Source organism: Saccopteryx bilineata, chromosome 3 (assembly GCF_036850765.1).
Source record: "Saccopteryx bilineata isolate mSacBil1 chromosome 3, mSacBil1_pri_phased_curated, whole genome shotgun sequence".
NCBI lineage: Eukaryota > Metazoa > Chordata > Mammalia > Chiroptera > Emballonuridae > Saccopteryx > Saccopteryx bilineata.
The window spans coordinates 311277835-311296127 of record NC_089492.1 but is presented as its reverse complement, the minus strand read 5'-3'; the positions used below and the strand labels follow the sequence as shown (position 1 = coordinate 311296127).

At 46.7% G+C, this 18293-nt stretch overlaps 1 protein-coding gene across 2 annotated transcripts in view; it reads right to left on the bottom strand.

Annotated features, from left to right (window-relative positions):
- The window catches only part of ZNF541 (zinc finger protein 541), a 57449-nt gene that overhangs the window by 31417 nt on the left and 7739 nt on the right, over positions 1-18293 (bottom strand). The window contains exons 3-4 of one of the 2 annotated variants that reach the window (XM_066265296.1): positions 6226-6311; positions 4350-4751 (exon numbers count right to left, since the gene is read on the bottom strand). In XM_066265296.1, coding sequence (XP_066121393.1) covers positions 4350-4656 — 307 coding nt within the window. In that variant the 5' untranslated portion in view covers positions 4657-4751; positions 6226-6311. The remainder of the gene's footprint in view (positions 1-4349; positions 4752-6225; positions 6312-18293) is intronic. The other variant, XM_066265298.1, reaches the window with a different exon arrangement.

Sequence of the window (18293 nt, the reverse complement as noted above, 5' to 3'; positions counted from 1 at the left end):
AGGGAGAGAGGGCACCCAGTCTTGGTGCCATACTCAAAGGAGACAGCAGCCATCTGACGCTGTCCTAGGACACGGTGACCAAGACGGCAGGGCTTGACAACTGTACCATCAATGGTACCCTCGGAAAAGCAACCCAGGAATATACTGTATAATCCAAAACCTTAGAAAAAGTCTAAGTCCTTTCTTCCAGTCCGTTATACTTTTTGGTTTTTAATTAAGGAAATAAACGTAGATTCGTACAAAGAGCTGCGAGAGACTTGACAACAGCACTGTCTTTCCTGGTGAAATGTAAGAAACAACCCAATATCTGACAAGAGAGCATGCAGGCCACTGTATTGTGAATTCAGTGGTGTGACATAGGCATTTATGATAAACTGTAGAAACACACCTGATGACGTGAAAGGGTGTCCATGCCATGCTAAGTCAGAGAACAGCAGCTTACTGCAAAACAGCACTGTCCTCGTCTTAGAAAAAAGAAGTGTATACAGAAATCAGACTAGACTGACTGTTAGGATTATGGGACATTTCTACCTTCCTCTTTCTGAGTATCTGAATTTTCCATGTTTACTGTATCCTTTGGGTAAAATGATAAAAGCTATTTTTATGAATTATGTCAGCAGAGGTACGGGTGAAGGGGCTGGGAATGTTCAGGGGAGACACCTTCCACTATCCAAAGGGCCAGCAGGTAGGGGAGAGAATGGTCTGCTTCTGTCTCACTGCAAGGGGCAGAGCTGGGTTTTGTGACTAGCGTAAAAGGAAGCTAAAACTAAGCAAACAAACAAAGAATAAAAGAAAGCTAATTTCAAATCACCAGAACTGTAAGGGTCATAGACACAGGGACTCTGCAGGCTCACTGCCATGTCCCAGTGCCTGGACGCCCCGTCCGGGCCCTTGCCGGCACTCAGTAACCGCTGGGTGGATGAGTCATGGGAGAGTTTTTACCACTCAGACTGGTCTTCAGAATGGGCTGGGCACTCATGAGATGGCAAACTAAGAAATCCCCACTGAGCTAGGATGCTGCAGAGGCAGGATCCATGAATCCAATAGGCCAGGGATGGGGGAGAGGGGGGTACAGCGCTCAAGGACCCTAAAAGGCAAGTCTCTGTGGCTGAGATGTAGCATGAGAGACACAGAAGAAAGGAGCCAGACTTTTGTCCCAACTCTGCCTCTGGTTATAAGCCATCTGTCACTTAACTTGCCTGGTCTACACCTTCTTCATATGAGAATCACTGTGATGGTCAAATGGTTTCAAGTTTAAATGAGGAAAAACAGACCTCTCTCAGGGGAAAGTCTTGGCCTTGCTAAGTTACTTTAAAAATGCTCATTAGGGGCCCTGGCCAGTTGGCTCAGCGGTGGAGCGTCGACCTGGCGTGCGGGGGACCCAGGTTCGATTCCGGCCAGGGCACATAGGAGAGGCGCCTATTTGCTTCTCCACCCTCCCCCCTCCTTCCTCTCTGTCTCTCTCTTCCCCTCCCACAGCCAGGGCTCCATTGGAGCAGGGATGGCCCGGGTGCTGGGGATGGCTCCTTGGCCTCTGCCCCAGGCGCTGGAGTGGCTCTGGTCGCGACCGAGCGACCCCCCGGAGGGGCAGTGCATCGCCCCCTGGTGGGCAGAGTGTTGCCCCTGGTGGGCGTGCCGGGTGGATCCTGGTCGGGCGCATGTGGGAGTCTGTCTGACTGTCTCTCCCCGTTTCCAGCTTCAGAAAAATACAAAAAAAAATGCTCATTAGGGCCCTGGTGGGTTGGCTCAATGGTAGAGCGTCGGCCTGGCGTGCAGGAGTCCCGGGTTCGATTCCCGGCCAGGGCACACAGAAGAAGCGCCCATCTGCTTCTTCACCCCTCCCCCTCTCCTTCCTCTCTGTCTCTCTCTTCCCCTCCCATAGCCGAGGCTCCATTGGAGCAAAGTTGGCCCGGGCGCAGAGGATGGGTCCATGGCCTCTGCCTCAGGCGCTAGAATGGCTCTGGTCGCAACAGAGCAATGCCCCAGATGGGCAGAGCATCGCCCCCTGGTGGGCATGCCGGGTGGATCCCGGTCAGGTGCATGCGGGAGTCTGTCTGACTGCCTCCCCGTTTCCAACTTCAGAAAAATACAAAAAAAAAAAGAAAAAAAAATGCTCATTAGCCTGGCCCTGGCCGGCTGGCTCAGTGATAGAGTGTCGGCCCGGTGTGTGGAAGTCTCGGGTTTGATTCCTGGCCAGGGCACACAGGAGAAGTGCCCATCTGCTTTTCCACCCTTCCCCCCTCTCCTTTCTTTCTATCTCTCTTCCCCTCTTGCAGCCAAGGCTCCACTGGAGCAAAGTTACAGGCTTTAAGGACGGTTCCATGGCCTCCACTTCAGGTACTAGAATGGCTCCGGTTGCAACGGAGCAACGCCCCAGATGGGCAGAGCATTGCCTCCTAGTGGGCATGCTGGATGTATCCCAGTCAGGTGCATGTGGAAGTCTGTCTGTCTGCCTTCCCGCTTCTCACTTCGAAAAAATACAAAAAAGAAAAAAGAAAAAAAAAAAGCTCATTAGCCTGACCAGGTGGTGGTGCAGTGGATAGAACATCAAACTGGGACGCAGAGGACCCAGGTTTGAAACCCTGAGGTCACCAGCTTGAGCACGGGCTCATTTGGTTTGAGCAAGGCTCACCAGCTTGGGCCCAAGATTGCTGGCTTGAGCAAGGGGTCACTCACTCAGCTGTAGCCCCCTGGTCAAGGCACATATGAGAAAGCAATCAATGAACAACTAAGGTGCTGCCATGAAGAATTGATGCTTCTCATCTTTCTCCCTTTCTGTCTGTCCCTGTCTGTTCCTATCAGTCCCTCTCTCTGTCTCTGTCTCTGTCATACACAAAAAAAAGATTAAAGATTCAAGTTTAAAACACATTAGGCTCTGGCTGGGTGGCTCAGTGGATCAAGCATCATCCCAGTGTGCTAAGGTCAAGGGTTCAATCCCCAGTCAGGGCACATACAAGAGGCAATCAATGAGTGTACAACTAAATGGAGTGACTAAGTAGAACAAGTTGATGTTTCTCTCTCTCTTTCTTTCTCTCTCTCTCTCTCTCAAATCAATGGAAAAATAAATTAGGAAAAGCTGGATTAGACTAATGATTTGTAACACTGGGGGAAGGGTGCACAGACCCCTATGAAAATCTGGTGAAAGCTACAGGTTTTCCGCCAAGCAAAATGTACTAACCAGCATTTTCCAGGTAATTCCTGCATCCCAGGTTGAAAAGCCTCATTACTATTTCCGAAGGTTGGCCTGGTGCTCACAACACTGCGGATGTCCCAGGAATCTAGGATTTCATGGTTAGCCATTGGTCTTACACGGTGACAAGACTAACACCCTGGCTCTTACATCTTGCATGGAATAAGGGCCTCAGAAGGTTTTAATTTTAGCAAGTTTTCAGGACACATTTTGAGCTGCTTATTCCAATTAATGTTAATACCTGTTTGCAGGGCTGCTGTTTCAGATGCAGCCTTCCACGTGCCCAGCAGGACCACAAATATCCAAGAGTTCTCAGTCAGCCCATCTAAGCAACTTACCCAAGAACCCATGAAGACAACTGAAAACAAAAACTGAATTTATCTGGTAGGGGAAGTCTGAAGGCAAACTGAAAAAAGATTTGAACGGATCCCTTTGTTCCGCCACTGCTGAGGAGAAAGACTTAGAAACGAATCAATGCACTTTCTGAAGTTAATTCTAACAATATGGGTAAAAGCAACGATTATCTGTCTAGAGCTTTCCAAAGTGCTTTTATGTCCATTTCTTCTTTTGTTTCTTCCTACTGTTACTCTGGCGGGGGGGGGGGGAGAAGAGTGGGTGTTATTCAGAGGTTGCCGGTTTGATCCCTGGTCAGGGCTCACATAAGAACAGATTGATGCTCCTCTCTCTCTCTCTCTTCCTCTTTCACTAAAATCAATAAATAAACATTTAAAAAAATTATTTAAAAAATAAAAAAGAGTGGGTGTTACTGTCTGCCCCCCCCTCTAATGAGGACACTGACGCTTGGGACGTTTAGAAGAAGCAGAGGGACAGGATCCCAGCGCATCCTGGAATGTGAAAGGAGTCCCTGAGATGTGGTAACAGACAGGGAAGTGTCCCGTAAACTCAAAGGTCTGCCCACGCCACTCACAAGATTAGAATATTCCCTAACATCTACATTTCTCAACATTATTCCCTAACAGTGTTCAGTTTTCTTGACTAGGAAGTTGGGAACAATTCCCAAGTGGAAGAAAAGTGACAGCTCCTTACCCCTCTGTGGAAGAGAGAAATTTGCATAACCAACCTGTGCAGAACCAAGCCCTGGCTGCAGCAAAAACCATCAAACAGCCTCCAGGCCCTCAGACCTGGTGAACAGCTTTACCTCGTAAGGAAGCCTGAGATTCCGGATCTGCGTATTCCTCCAGCAGCTTCATGGAGTCACCGTCCCTACCCGAGTACAGGGACACTGCATCTAAGCTGTCCTCCAAGACCTCGCTAGGCACGTTGGGCTTTGGCAGGCTGGGGTCCAGGTCCAAACCACTCAGGCCAGCATTGAGCAGGTCTCGTGTGCTGGGACCCAGGCCCTGGTTGAGGGTGTCACTGCAGTTGAGTCCTTGGTTCTCAGAAAATGAAGGAAGGTGCATCTTTGATGGAATGGCACCCTCATCCCCAAGGCTGTACTGGTCCATGGTAATCTCCTCCAGGTTTTGGCCAACAGCTACTCTCCAGACGAGCAAAGCCGTGTAAGGATTCAGGGAAGAGAGAGCCCTTGGTGGTCTAATTCCTGAAAACAAATGAGGGAAATCAAAACTATAGGATGGTAACACAGCATGGTGAATAGGATATGGACTTGGGATTCAAACAGACCTGTATTCAGGTCTGTTCTTTGACACTTAATAGCCATGTGTGACCCTGGGAAAGTCAGCTAAGCTCCATGAGACCCAGTTTCTTCATCTGTAAATTGGGCATAGAGTACTTTCATCAAAAGTGGTTGTGCCCTGGCCGGTTGGCTCAGCGGTAGAGCGTCGGCCTAGCGTGCGGAGGACCCGGGTTCGATTCCCGGCCAGGGCACACAGGAGAGGCGCCCATTTGCTTCTCCACCCCTCCGCCGCGCTTTCCTCTCTGTCTCTCTCTTCCCCTCCCGCAGCCAAGGCTCCATTGGAGCAAAGATGGCCCGGGCGCTGGGGATGGCTCTGTGGCCTCTGCCTCAGGCGCTAGAGTGGCTCTGGTCGCAACATGGCGATGCCCAGGATGGGCAGAGCACCGCCCCCTGGTGGGCAGAGCGTCGCCCCTGGTGGGCGTGCCGGGTGGATCCCGGTCAGGTGCATGCGGGAGTCTGTCTGTCTCTCCCTATTTCCAGCTTCAGAAAAATGAAAAAAAAAAAAAAAAGTGGTTGTAAGGAGCCTGACCAGGCAGTGGTGCAGTGGATAGAGTGTCAGACTGGGATGCAGAGGACCCAGGTTCGAGACACCGAGGTTGCCAGCTTGAGCGCAGGCTCATCTGGTTTGAGCAAAGCTCACCAGCTTGGACCCAAGGTCGCTAGCTGAGCAAGGGGTCACTTGGTCTGCTAAAGGCCCGCAGTCAAGGCACATATGAGAAAGCAATCAATGAACAACTAAGGTGTCGCAACGAAAAACTGATGATTGATGCTTCTCATCTCTCTCTGTTCCTGTCTGTCTGTCTGTCCCTCTCTCTGACTCTCTCTCTGTCTCTGTAAAAAAAAAAAAAAAAAAAAAAAGTGGTTGTAAAGAATAAATGAAAGGATTTATGGCAACATGGTGGACTTAAATGTCCTCCTTTCCAGCTATAAATGCAGAGAAATATGAGAAAAGACAATTCTTAATTCATAGCCAAGCTCAAGAAACAGGTAAAACCCCAAGTGCCAGCAGCAGTGAGAAAACTCAAAGCCAGAGGTGTAAGTGCAAGTCAGCCTCAGGGGGAAATCAGACTGAGACAGGGCCTGGAGCTGTTGTCCTATGTGGCAGCCACTTGTAACATGTGGCTATGAAGCACTCAAAATGTGACTAGCCCCAAACTGAGACATGCTGTGAGTGTAAAATACACATTGGATTTAGAAGGCTTAGTACAAAAAAATAAGTTTTGATACTGATTATATGTTACAATGATACTACTTTAATGGGTTAAATATAGTGTGTTATTTAAATTCATTTCATTTGCCTCTTTTTTTTTAATGTGGCTATTAAAAAATTTTAAATTATATATATGACTCACAGTATATTTCTGTTAAAGAGCATTACCTTGGAGGCTGAGACCCGGGGTTATAAAAGACGCACAAGAAAAGGAAACAGCACCTTGAGGTGACAGGAAATGTAGACCAGGGCCCCTGGAAGAGCAATGCCATCCACAGGAAAACTAAATAAAATCTCTGCACACAAACCTAGAGAAACATCTCAAGAATTAGAAAAAAAATAAAAAGGACAATCAGAGACAACAAAATCTAGCATAAGAAAAGAAGTTGGCCCTGGCCAGTTGGTTCAGTAGTAGAGCGTTGGCCCAGCCTGTGTACGTCCCAGGTTTGATTCCCAGTCAGGGCACACAGAAGCGACCATCTGCTTCTCAACCTCTCCCCCTCCTTTTCTCTCTCTCTCTTCCCCTCCTGCAGCGATGCCTCGATTGGTGCAAGTGCACGAGCCCTGGGCACTGAGGATGGCTCTGTGGAGCCTCCACCTCAGATGCTAAACACAGTTTGGTTGTAAGTACCGCCCCAGATGGGCAAAGCATCCATCCGCCCCAGACAGGGGTTGCTGGGTGGATCCTGGCCGGGGTGCATGTGGGAGTCTATCTATTTTCCCTCTTCTCACTTGGAAAAAGAAGAAGAAACAAAAGAAGTCAGTATGTGACAAGAACAGAAATTCCTAAAAATAAACAAATGGAATTTCTAGAACTGAAAGACATTCAAATTAAAAACTCACTGGAAGGTTAAACAGCAGATTAAACAAGAGCTGGCAGAGCAGTCTGAGGGATTCACCCCTCCCTTGAATTCAGCACAGAGATGAAGAAATAGAAAATATAAATGAGAAGTTGAGAAGCTGCCCAATAGGTGTCCCAAAAGGAAAGAAGAGAGAATGAAGGAGGGACAGTATCATAAAGAGATAATGGCCCTGGCTAGGCAGCTCAGCTGGTTAGAGCATTGTTCCAATACGCCAAGGTTGTGGGTTCAATCCCTGGTGAGGCACATACAAGAATCAACTAATGAAGCATAAATAAGTGGAACAAATCAATGTTTCTCTCTCACACACTCATTTTCTCTCTCTAAAATCAGTAATTTAAAAAAATTTTTAAAAAGAGATAATGGTCTCCAGAACAGCAGAAACACATGAATACAGACTTAAAATATATGGTTCTTGGAGGGTATATGGTTGATAATCAGCAAGCATCGCAAGACCAGAGCAGAATAAACAAAAATTGGTTACTCCTTGACCCACAGCAGAACTGCAGAACACTAAAGACAAACAGAAAAGGCTAAAAATAAAAACTACCAGAAAAGAAAACAGGCAGTCTATAACAAGATGATGACTAGACTGATAATGGCAAATTTCTGAACAGAAATGAGGCTAGAAGACAAGAAATAACATCATCAACAGACAAAGGAAAGAAGAGACTCAGCACAGAGCCCAACATGGGAAAACCAGCCTGACCAGGCGGTGACGCAGTGGATAGAATGTTGGCCTGGGATACTGAGGACCCAGGTTCAAAACCCCAAGGTTGAGCAAGGGGTCACTGGCTCAACTGAAGTCCCCCGGTCAAGGCATGTATGAGAAAGTAATTAATGAACAACAAAAGTCCTGTAACAAGTTGATGCTTCTCATCTCTCTCCCTTTCTGCCTGTCCCTGCTGTCTCTCTGTCTCTCTTCTCTCTCACTTAAAAAACAAACAAAAAACAGGAAAACCAGTGTTCAAGAGAGAGAGTAATATAGGCCTTTTCTGACAAAGCCTCCGAGTCTACCTCATAGACCTTGCCTCGAAGATTACCACAGTTTTGAATTGTTTGAAAAAAGTAGATAGTTAACTTTATACTCTAAGTATGCATGCTAAAATAACCTAAATGTAACTACCAAAAAAAGAGAATAAACTATGGAACATACAAACTAGAAGAATTTATCCCAAAAAATAAAGAGAGAAAAAGACTCAATATTCAAATTAGACATTAAAGAGAAGATATCACTAAATGATCTTATAAAAATAAAAAGGGGTGTAAAGGACTATTATGAACAACAGCATGCCAAGAGATTAGGTAACTTAGATTAAAATGGACAAATTCCTAGGAAAATTCAAATGACCAAAACTGACTGGAGAAGAAACAGACTATCTGAATAAATCAGTGTAAGAGTAAAAAAACTGAATTAGTGATTTTAAACTTCCTGCCACCGGCCCTGGCCGGTTGGCTCAGCGGTAGAGCGTCGGCCTAGCGTGCGGAGGACCCGGGTTCGATTCCCAGCCAGGGCACACAGGAGAGGCGCCCATTTGCTTCTCCACCCCTCCGCCGCGCTTTCCTCTCTGTCTCTCTCTTCCCCTCCCGCAGCCAAGGCTCCATTGGAGCAAAGATGGCCCGGGCGCTGGGGATGGCTCTGTGGCCTCTGCCCCGGGCGCTAGAGTGGCTCTGGTTGCAACATGGCGATGCCCCAGAGGGGCAGAGCATCGCCCCCTGGTGGGCAGAGCATCGCCCCTGGTGGGCGTGCCGGGTGGATCCCGGTCGGGCGCATGCGGGAGTCTGTCTGACTGTCTCTCCCTGTTTCCAGCTTCAGAAAAATGAAAAAAAAAAAGAAAAAAAAAACTTCCTGCCACCAAGAAACAATAGTGTAACTCTGGAAAATAGTCAAGGGTTTATAGCAACCAAGTGAACCCTTATCAAGAAAAAAAGTAGGCCCTGGCCAGTTGGCTCAGCGGTAGAGCGTCGGCCTGGCGTGCGGGGGACCCGGGTTCGATTCCCGGCCAGGGCACATAGGAGAAGCGCCCATTTGCTTCTCCACCCCCCACCCCCTCCTTCCTCTCTGTCTCTCTCTTCCCCTCCTGCAGCCAAGGCTCCATTGGAGCAAAGATGGCCTGGGCGCTGGGGATGGCTCCTTGGCCTCTGCCCCAGGCGCTGGAGTGGCTCTGGTCTCGGCAGAGCGACGCCCCGGAGGGGCAGAGCATCACCCCCTGGTGGGCAGAGCGTCGCCCCTGGTGGGCGTACCGGGTGGATCCCAATCGGGCGCATGTGGGAGTCTGTCTGACTGTCTCTCCCTGTTTCCAGCTTCAGAAAAATACAAAAAAAAAAAAAAAAGTAATGACTTGAAATTTTACAAAATTATGTTGATAATGATATTTCTTTTGGCATTGCCTTTTACTTTGAAGTTTCAACACTGTTTTGTTGTTAAAAATGTTTCTCATTGTTATGGTTTAGAAATAAATATTAGAATTTGGTAAGTACCTGTTTTAGCTTTTCCATCTATTTTCATTACAAATTTATTATGAGAGTAGTGTTTATATAGCTCTATCACCTTTTGCCATATCATTTTAGCTCAACGCCAGTAAAGGCTGTCATTCTTACAGAAAGGAAAGAAAGGAAAGAAGGAAGGAAAGAAGGAAGGAAGGAAGGAAGGAAGGAAGGAAGGAAGGAAGGAAGGAAGGAAGGAGGGAAGGAATGGGGAAGGGGAAAGGGGGAAGGGGGAAGGGGGGAAGAGGGAAGGGGAAGAGGGGAGGGGGGAGGGGGGAGGGGGAGGGGGGAGGGGGGAGGGGGAAGGGGGAGGGGGGAGGGGGAAGGGGAGAGGGGGAAGGGAGAAGGAGAGGATAGGGAGAGGATAGGGAGAGGATAGGGAGAGGATAGGGAGAGGAGAGGAGAGGAGAGGAGAGGAGAAGAGAGGAGAAGAGAGGAGAGGAGAGGAGAGGAGAGGGGAAGAGAGGAGAAGAGAGGAGAGGAGAGGAGAGGAGAGGAGAGGAGAGGAGAGGAGAGGAGAGGAGAGGAGAGGAGAGGAGAGGAGAGGAGAGGAGAGGAGAGGAAAGGGAATGACATCCAGTAGGAGCACCCTGTGGCATTTTAACTCACCCCTGCCCCTTCCCTGTCTCCAGCATAGCAAGGTTATGAAAACAGTGCCCATATTCTGGTGTGGGTTCCTCGTGTGGGAGGAAGCAGAGAGGACCTCGTTCTCAAAGAACTGAGGTCGTCTGAATTCACCTGTCCAATGGCTTCTCAAGGTCTAACACAAAGGTCTTGCTTTGATTTTGCCCAATTTGGAACTCTCACAGGGCAGAGTAGCTATAGGGGGCGGGGCATTTGCTGAAAACATTAAAAACAATGATCCGTTTGCTGTAGTTTGGGACAAAGGCTATTATCTAGGGCCAACCAGCCCCCAAAAGCCAGGGAAGAGAGGATGGAGATTGAGATGCTCTGGGAATCAGGGCATTGGAAAGCTTCCACACTGGCCATTTCTTACAAAGTTACACATGGTCTTACTATACAATCCAGCCATCAACACTCCCAGATATCCACCCTAATGAATTCAAAACCTACGTCCGCACAAAAATCTGTATACTAATGCTTATAGCAGCTTTATTCATGCTGCCAAAAACTAGAAGCAACTAAGATCACCCTCAAAGGGAGAATGGATAGAAAAACTGGTCCATCCATACAATGGAACATTCTTCAGCAATAAAAAGCAAGATCTCAAGCCATTAAAAGACACAGAGGTACCATAAGTGTCTATCACTCAGTAAAAGAAGCCAGTCTGAAAATGCTATGTTATTGTATGGTTCCAACTATATGATATTCTGGAAAAGGCAAAACCATAGAGGTAATAAAAATACTGGTGGTTGCCACGCTTCGGGGGAGTGGAGATAAACAGGTGGAATATGAAGGGATATTTAGGGAGCACAATTACTCTGTATGATACAGTAATGGTAGATACAGCAGCCCAAATCCACACAACTACACAAAGAGTGAAACCCAATTTAAACTGTGGACTTTGGTTAATTAAAAAAAATAAATAATTTCTTTGTTTTGTTTTTTAAATTTTATTTAGAAATAGTTCAATTTAATGGGGTGATATTGGTTAATAAGAGTACATAGGTTTCAGGTAAACATTTCCATAGCATTTGAACTGTTGATCGGAGTAAAATCATTTTACGTCACCATATATTTGTCCCTCTTTACTACTCTTTCCCCCAACCCCTCAACCCCCTTCCCCTGGTAACCACTTCACTTTTATCTATGTCCATGAATCTCAGTCTTATAAAATAAAATTTAAAAAACCTTCTATATACTTCAGGGAATCTAGAAGGCCAGCTCAGAAAAGACCCCAGAGGCCCTGGCCAGTTGGCTCAGTGGTAGAGCATCGGCCTAGTGTGTGGAAGTCCTGGGTTTGATTCCCAGTCAGGGCACACAGGAGAAGTGACCATCTGCTTCTCCCCCCTCCCCCCTCCCCCCTCTTCTTTTCCCCTCCTGCAGCCAAGGCTTGATTAGAGTGACTTGGCCCCAGACACTAAGGATGGCTCCCTGGCCTCCGCCTCAGGCACTAAAAAATAGCTCTGGTAGCAACAGAGCAAGAGCCCCAGATGGACAGAGCACTGACCCCTAGTGGGACTGCCGGGTGGATCCCAGTCAGGGAGCATGCAGGAGTCTCTCACTAAAAAAAAAAAAAGAAAGAAAGACCCCCAAAGGCTCTAAGCTCGCACCTCTGGCTGACCTTGGTTCTGCGCAAGCAGGAAGTGAAGTCTGTAAACTGCCAACCGAGTGCTGAAGGCATCCCAACACACACACAGCCCAGCCACAAAGACTGGGAGATTTCTGTTTCATTCTGGGAGGTTAAGGAAATCTCTATCAAATTATTGACCACATTGACCACACATGACAAAGAATGTAGTTGTTTTTTTTAAGTCTAGAAAAGTCACTAAACAAACAATTATAACCCAGAAGGAATAGCAACAACAAATCCTATGGTGGGGGTCGATAATATTATTCCCAGAGTCACACATTATACTATTTAAAATGACCAGTTTTTCTTTTTTTCTTCTTTCCTTTTATTGATTGATTTCAGAGAGACAGATAGAGGAAGGGAGAGGGAGAGAGAAGCATTCATTTGTTGCTCCACTTAGTTGTGCACTCATTGGTTGCTTCCCGTATGTACCCTGATCAGGGATCAAACCCACAACATTAGTGTTTTGGGATAATGCTCTAAGCCAGGGGTCCCCAAACTTTTTACACAGGGGGCCAGTTCACTGTCCCTCAGACCATTGGAGGGCCGGACTATAAAAAAAAACTATGAACAAATCCCTATGCACACTGCACATATCTTATTTTAAAGTAAAAAAAAAAAAACAAAACAGGAACAAATACAATATTTAAAATAACGAACAAGTAAATTTAAATCAACAAACTGACCAGTATTTCAATGGGAACTATGCTCCTCTCACTGACCACCAATGAAAGAGGTGCCCCTTCCGGATGTGCGGCGGGGGCCGGATAAATGGCCTCAGGGGGCCGCATGCGGCCCGTGGGCCGTAGTTTGGGGACCCCTGCTCTAAGCTAACAGGCCAGGGCCTCAAAATGTCCAGTCTTTCAACAAAAAATTATGACGCATGTAAAGCAAAGAAAGCATGGCCCATTTAGAGAGCCATCATTTCATTCAAACAAAACCAAACAATACGCAGCCTTTTATGTTTGGCTCCTTTCACCAAGCACAGCATCTTCAAGGTCATCACACTGGGGCATGCCCCATTACTTCACTCCTTTTGATGGCTGAATAATATTCCACTGTCTAGTTATACCACGTTTTCTTCATCCATTCATCTGTTGATGGGCATCTGGGCTGTTTCTATTTTTGGCTATTATGAATAATTCTGTCCACACTTAGGCACTTAATAATGAAACCTTAATGACTCCCTGGTAGCAAATCTAGTGGATCCCAGCATCACTGGAGTTTGGATCCAGATTCCTAGGCTGTCAATATCTATTGTTTGTAAAGTTTTCAAGTTGAGATGTAATGGAACAGCTAAGCCCTCCACACCTGCATTTCATACTGCATCCATCTGCGTGTCTGTGTGTAGCCTACTGAGATCGCTCAAATGAAAGTTGAACACAGGTCCACAGTGCTGAACCACAAATTTGGGACCTGAGTAACAGAATTCAAAATTTGAAGGATTTAGAAAGGCAAATCAATGTATATGCCATATTTCAAGTAGCCCCCAGTGGGTCTGGGGCAGCACCTGGTAGCCAAACTATTATTTCTGCACTGACACCTACAACTAGAGTAATGGAAAAAATAAAGACTATAAAGAGCAACAGGCGAGTTCAGATTTGGCCACTAAATGAGGTTTGGGACATATTGGCATTGTCAAGAGACTTTTGGGCTTCTAAATTGCAGAGAAGGGAGTGTGGACTATAGAGGTTTATATTCTGAGGCAAAAAGAATTTCTTCACCGATTCTAAAGTTCTCCTACAGCACTACTATGAACAGTTTTCAGTACTCCCAAGGGGAAAGAACCCATCTCTATCTTCCCTTCACCATAAAAACAAAGTATTCCCTGACCAGGTGGTGGCACAGTGGATAGGGTGTCGGCCTGGGATGATGAAGACCCAGGTTCAAAACCCTGAGGTTGCCAGCTTGTGTGCAGGGTCATAGGCATGACACCATGGTTGTTGGCTTGAACCCAAGGTTACTGGCTTGAGCAAGGGGTCGCTGGCTCTGCTGGAGGCCCCTTGGTTAAGGCACATATGAGAGATCCATCAGTAAACAACTAGAGCCTGACCAGGTCGTGGCACAGTGGATAAGTGGATAGAACATAGGACTGGGACGTGGAGGAGCCAGGTTCGAAACCCCAAGGTCACCGGCTTAAGCGTGAGCTCCTCTGGCTTGAGCACAGCTCACCAGTTTGAACCTAAGGTCGCTGGCTTGAGCAAGGGGTTACTCGGTCTGCTGTGGCCCTCCAGTCAAGGCACGTATGAGAAAAAAAGCAATGAACAACTAAGGTGCCACAACAATGAATTGATGCTTCTCATTCCTCTCCCTTCCTGTCTGTCCCTCTATTTCTTGCTTTAAAAAGGTATTATTTAAAATAAAATATTAAGCCTCTTCTTCTGTTGGTATCACACCAAGTGCTTTACATGTATTAATTCACTCCTCACAACAACCCAGAAGTCAGTTCTATTATTTCTTCCATTTTGCAAAGCAGGAAAGGAACTCTGAGAGACTAAGTGATTTGTCCAAAGTCACACACCTAACAAGTAGTTGAGCCAGATCTTAAACCCAGATATTTTGACCTTAGAAGCTGGTGTTCTACTCACTACACTATACTGATAGCCTATAAATTAAATTGTATACTGAACTGCACCAATTAAACTGGAACAAAAAACATGCCAGGTCAGGGCAAGGACAGAGAGAGAATGTCTCTGGAATCCCCCAAATTCTAATCACCTGCTTTCCATCAAACTCCCACAGCCCAGAGAACTGGTCTGCTCACAATCTCAGGCAGGCTAGCCAGAAGTCCAAAGGCCACACTCTGATATTTACATCCTTTACCAGATAGTAAAGCAACCCCCATCAGCCAATATTGAACTTGCTCTGTTAATAGATAAACTCAATTCTACAGTTTTAGGACCTTCTGTGTGCAGAGCTCCTTGCTAGTCCCTGTTGGGTAGGGTTTGTGGTCCCCTGGAACTCTGTAAGGCATTGCCAAGAGTCCTAAATACTCTTTCCAATAATTTTTTCATTTTTATGTTTTAATATAAACTAAAAGGAGAAAATTGCTACATTTGGATAATTGGATTTCCACCTTATAACCCAGTACAGTACTATCATTTGGTTTCAATGTTCAGGAAATGTTTATAATGCACGCATGTCAAAAAGGACTACTTTACTTGCCATGGGCTAACCAGAAAGGCTGAGGTGGATTTAGCTCACAGTAATGCCTTGGGGCTCAACTAAAAGCCAACAGACATCATGGTACAAATGGAGGTTTGTCTGCAGTTCACAGAAAAGGGATGGGAAAGCTGTGAGAGCACTGGGCCTGCTAAACCCAAAAGGGCCCCACGTGGCAGTCTGCAAAGTCCTTGTTGATAGGGTTGCAGGCGGGGGCCATGACCCCCTCCTCCCTTAAGTGGACGAAGGGACATTGACAAACTAGACGTTCCAGATCACCTTCCCCCAGGCATCTGGACTGACTCACTTGGGTGTGGGAGGTCCCCTAGCTTACTTATGGTTAATCTCTGCCCCCCCCAATGACTACCAGCCCCCAACCTTGAATCCCCTATTTAACCCTACCTGTTAAAGAACCGGTTGCTGACCTCTGCCTAAGGAGTCAGCCCAGCAGATGACCCCCTAATATACTTTTCTTGCCTGAATTCGGGTGTCCTTCTTCAGTCAACCTTACATTTTGGTGCCTAAACCGAAACCCAGGTGGGGCGCCTGCCAAGACCTGCTGGATCACCCTTCTCTCCTGCTTCCCTTCCCCAGGGCTTGATCCGCCTCCTAGCCGCCCCTCCTGGACCTTCTGAGAGGACGCCCTTCTCTAGGGTTTTCCACCCTTGCCATTGCTGACCCTGCAAACATCACCAGCCTAATTTCTTCTCTCACGGGTGAGTAATGAGTTCTCCTAGTTCTCGGGTCTCCTGCCTCTCTCCCTCCCCCCTCTCTCTCTCTGCGCTCCTGGCCTCTCAAAAGTCCTAGGACTAGGCCAGGAAGACTCTCTCAGCCTCCTCACAGATCTGGGGACGCCCAATTAGTGAGTGATCCTCTCTCTCGCTCTGGGAGGGAACAGGAACACCTCTCCCCTTGGCCCATTCTCCTTCTAGGATTTCTTGCACTTACCCTTCATAGCCTCCAACTTCATATCATGAGACCATTGCAATCTCACCCTCAAAAGGGCATCCCATTAGGACACCTCCTTCAGAATCTTGACTTCTCGATCTCTGAGGAGTAGTCAGACACAAAAGACTTACCTATTACCGTAATACTGCCTGGTCCCAATATCAACTACATAACGGGTCTCAATGGCCTGGAAATGGCATTTTTGACTTTAACACACTTCAAGACCTTGATAACTTTTGTCAACGCAATGGCAAGTGGTTGGAAACCCCCTACATTCAGGCCTTCTTTGCTCTCTGCTCTCATCCCTCTCTCTGTCAAACCTGTTCCACATATCAGATCCTCCTAGCACACTCCAAACTTTTGCTCCTGCAGATTCCAACCCTTCTTCTTTTGATCCAACTAATCACGCTGTCCCTCCGTCTGCTCCCTTTCTTCCTCCCCCCTATGCTGACAACCCCGCCATCTGGAGATCATTCAAGCTCCGGATCAGATACTGACCCCCCCAGACCTCCCTACCCCCCCATACTCGCTCCCATCCAAGGTGACGTACCCCCCAGGACCCTCTGGCTCCCCTCCTCCCTCTCCAGGAGGTAGCAGGCACCAAGGGAATTGTTAGAGTCCATCTTCTGTTCTCCCTTTTGGACCCATCCCAGATAGAGAAGAGACATGGTGTAAAGCCAGTAGCCACGGCCATCATCACAGCCACCTGGCCCATGCAGGTTCGCATTTGATTTGGACAGTCGGTAATGAAACAACGTAGCCAAGAACTGGTGGGCCATTAGCTTTAATCCTAGCTTGTACCCAGCGGGCAAATAAAAACACACACGGGGCTCTAAAACCCACTCATTCAGTGCTCACAAAGCTACTGACTTATCTGAGTTTTCCTAGGATCGAAGGTTTCTAACCTCACCAGTCTTATTCACCTCTGTTCCCCATCTCCTTCTCTCTGAACAAACTCTGCACAAACTGGCTTCTCCCTCAGCACTCCACCATCTTGGCTGCTTCTCCTGGCCTCCTCTACGTGGCCTTCTCTGCTCTCCTCTCTAATGCTAATCTCAGGAACCGAGAGAGAGCAAGCTCCGGGTCTGCCTCATTTTATAGTGTAGAAATCCAAACCTTTAATGCAATATACAAACAAAGAAGTCTCTGATACAAAGTCACTTATCTGAGGCATAATGGAATTCCTCATGAGAGTGTTCCACCCGCTCTCATGCAATAGTCAAGGTTGTGGGGAAAAGCTTAGTCTTAAAACTAAGACTACGGCTATAACGACCCTGCCTACTTACAGCCTGTCCCCCACACACAATAATATAATCACGCCCTTCCCAAGCAAGAAGGGCAATTAATATTATCACCTGGGCGACGGGCTTCCATGTGGGCGATGCCATCTTTAACAAAGTGAGCATAATATATTTTATCTGCCCAACACATGGCTCCTTCTCCACCGACCCCATCACCTACATAAAGGAATTCAAATACCTAACCCAGTCGTATGATCTGACCTTACACTTGTCTCAAGGAAGCACTTAAACATCAGCAAAAGAGCACCCCACTCATTACATTAAAGTTTGTAATTTAAATTACATTGGTTTGGTTGCTTTGTTTATATTTAATTTGCAAATTGACCATCATTTATGCCTTGTTTAATATTTCTTTTTCAGGTGAGAGGAGGGGAGATACTGAGGCAGACTCCTGCATGCATCCTGACCAGGATCCATCCAGCAACTCCATCTTCGGCCAATGCTCAAGTACTGAGCTATTTTTAGTGCCTGAGGCTGATGCGGATCATGCTCGAATCCATCAAGCCACTGGCTGCGAAAGGCGAAGAGGGAGAGAAGGGGGAGAGAGAGGGGGAAGAAGCAGTTGGTCACCTTTTCCTATGTGCTCTGACTGGAAATTGAACCCGAGACATCCATATGTTGGGTCGATGCTCTATCCACTGAGCCACAGCCCAGGGCCTGTTAATAGTTTAAAAAACAATTTAACTCTGGCCAGGTAGCTCATTTGATTAGAGCATTGTGCCATTATGCCAAGGTTGCAGGTTTGATCCCTTGTCAGGGCACATAAAAGAATCATCCAATGAATGCATAAATAAGTAGAACAACAAATTGATGTTTCTCTCTCTCCCCCTTTTCTCCCTCCCTCCTTCCCTCCCTCTCTAAAATTGATAAATAAAATTTTTTTAAATAAAAAACAATTTAAATCAACAATGAGGGACTGGGTACCTAAAACCTGTAAATTATGTTAAGCAGTGTCACCCCAATAAATTTAATTTAAAAAATCAATACTGGGGATCCAAAGCAATTTTAATTTTTTTTCTTTTAAAAAAGACAAATCAATAAACAACAAGTGCTGGTGAGGATGTGGAGAAAAGGAAACCCTTGTACACTGCTGATGGGAATGCAGACTCATGAAGCTGCTGTGGAAAACAGTATGAGATTTCCTCAAAAATTACAAATGGATCTGCCTTTTGACTGAGCTATCCCACTTCTAAGAATATATGCTAAGAATCACAAACACTAATT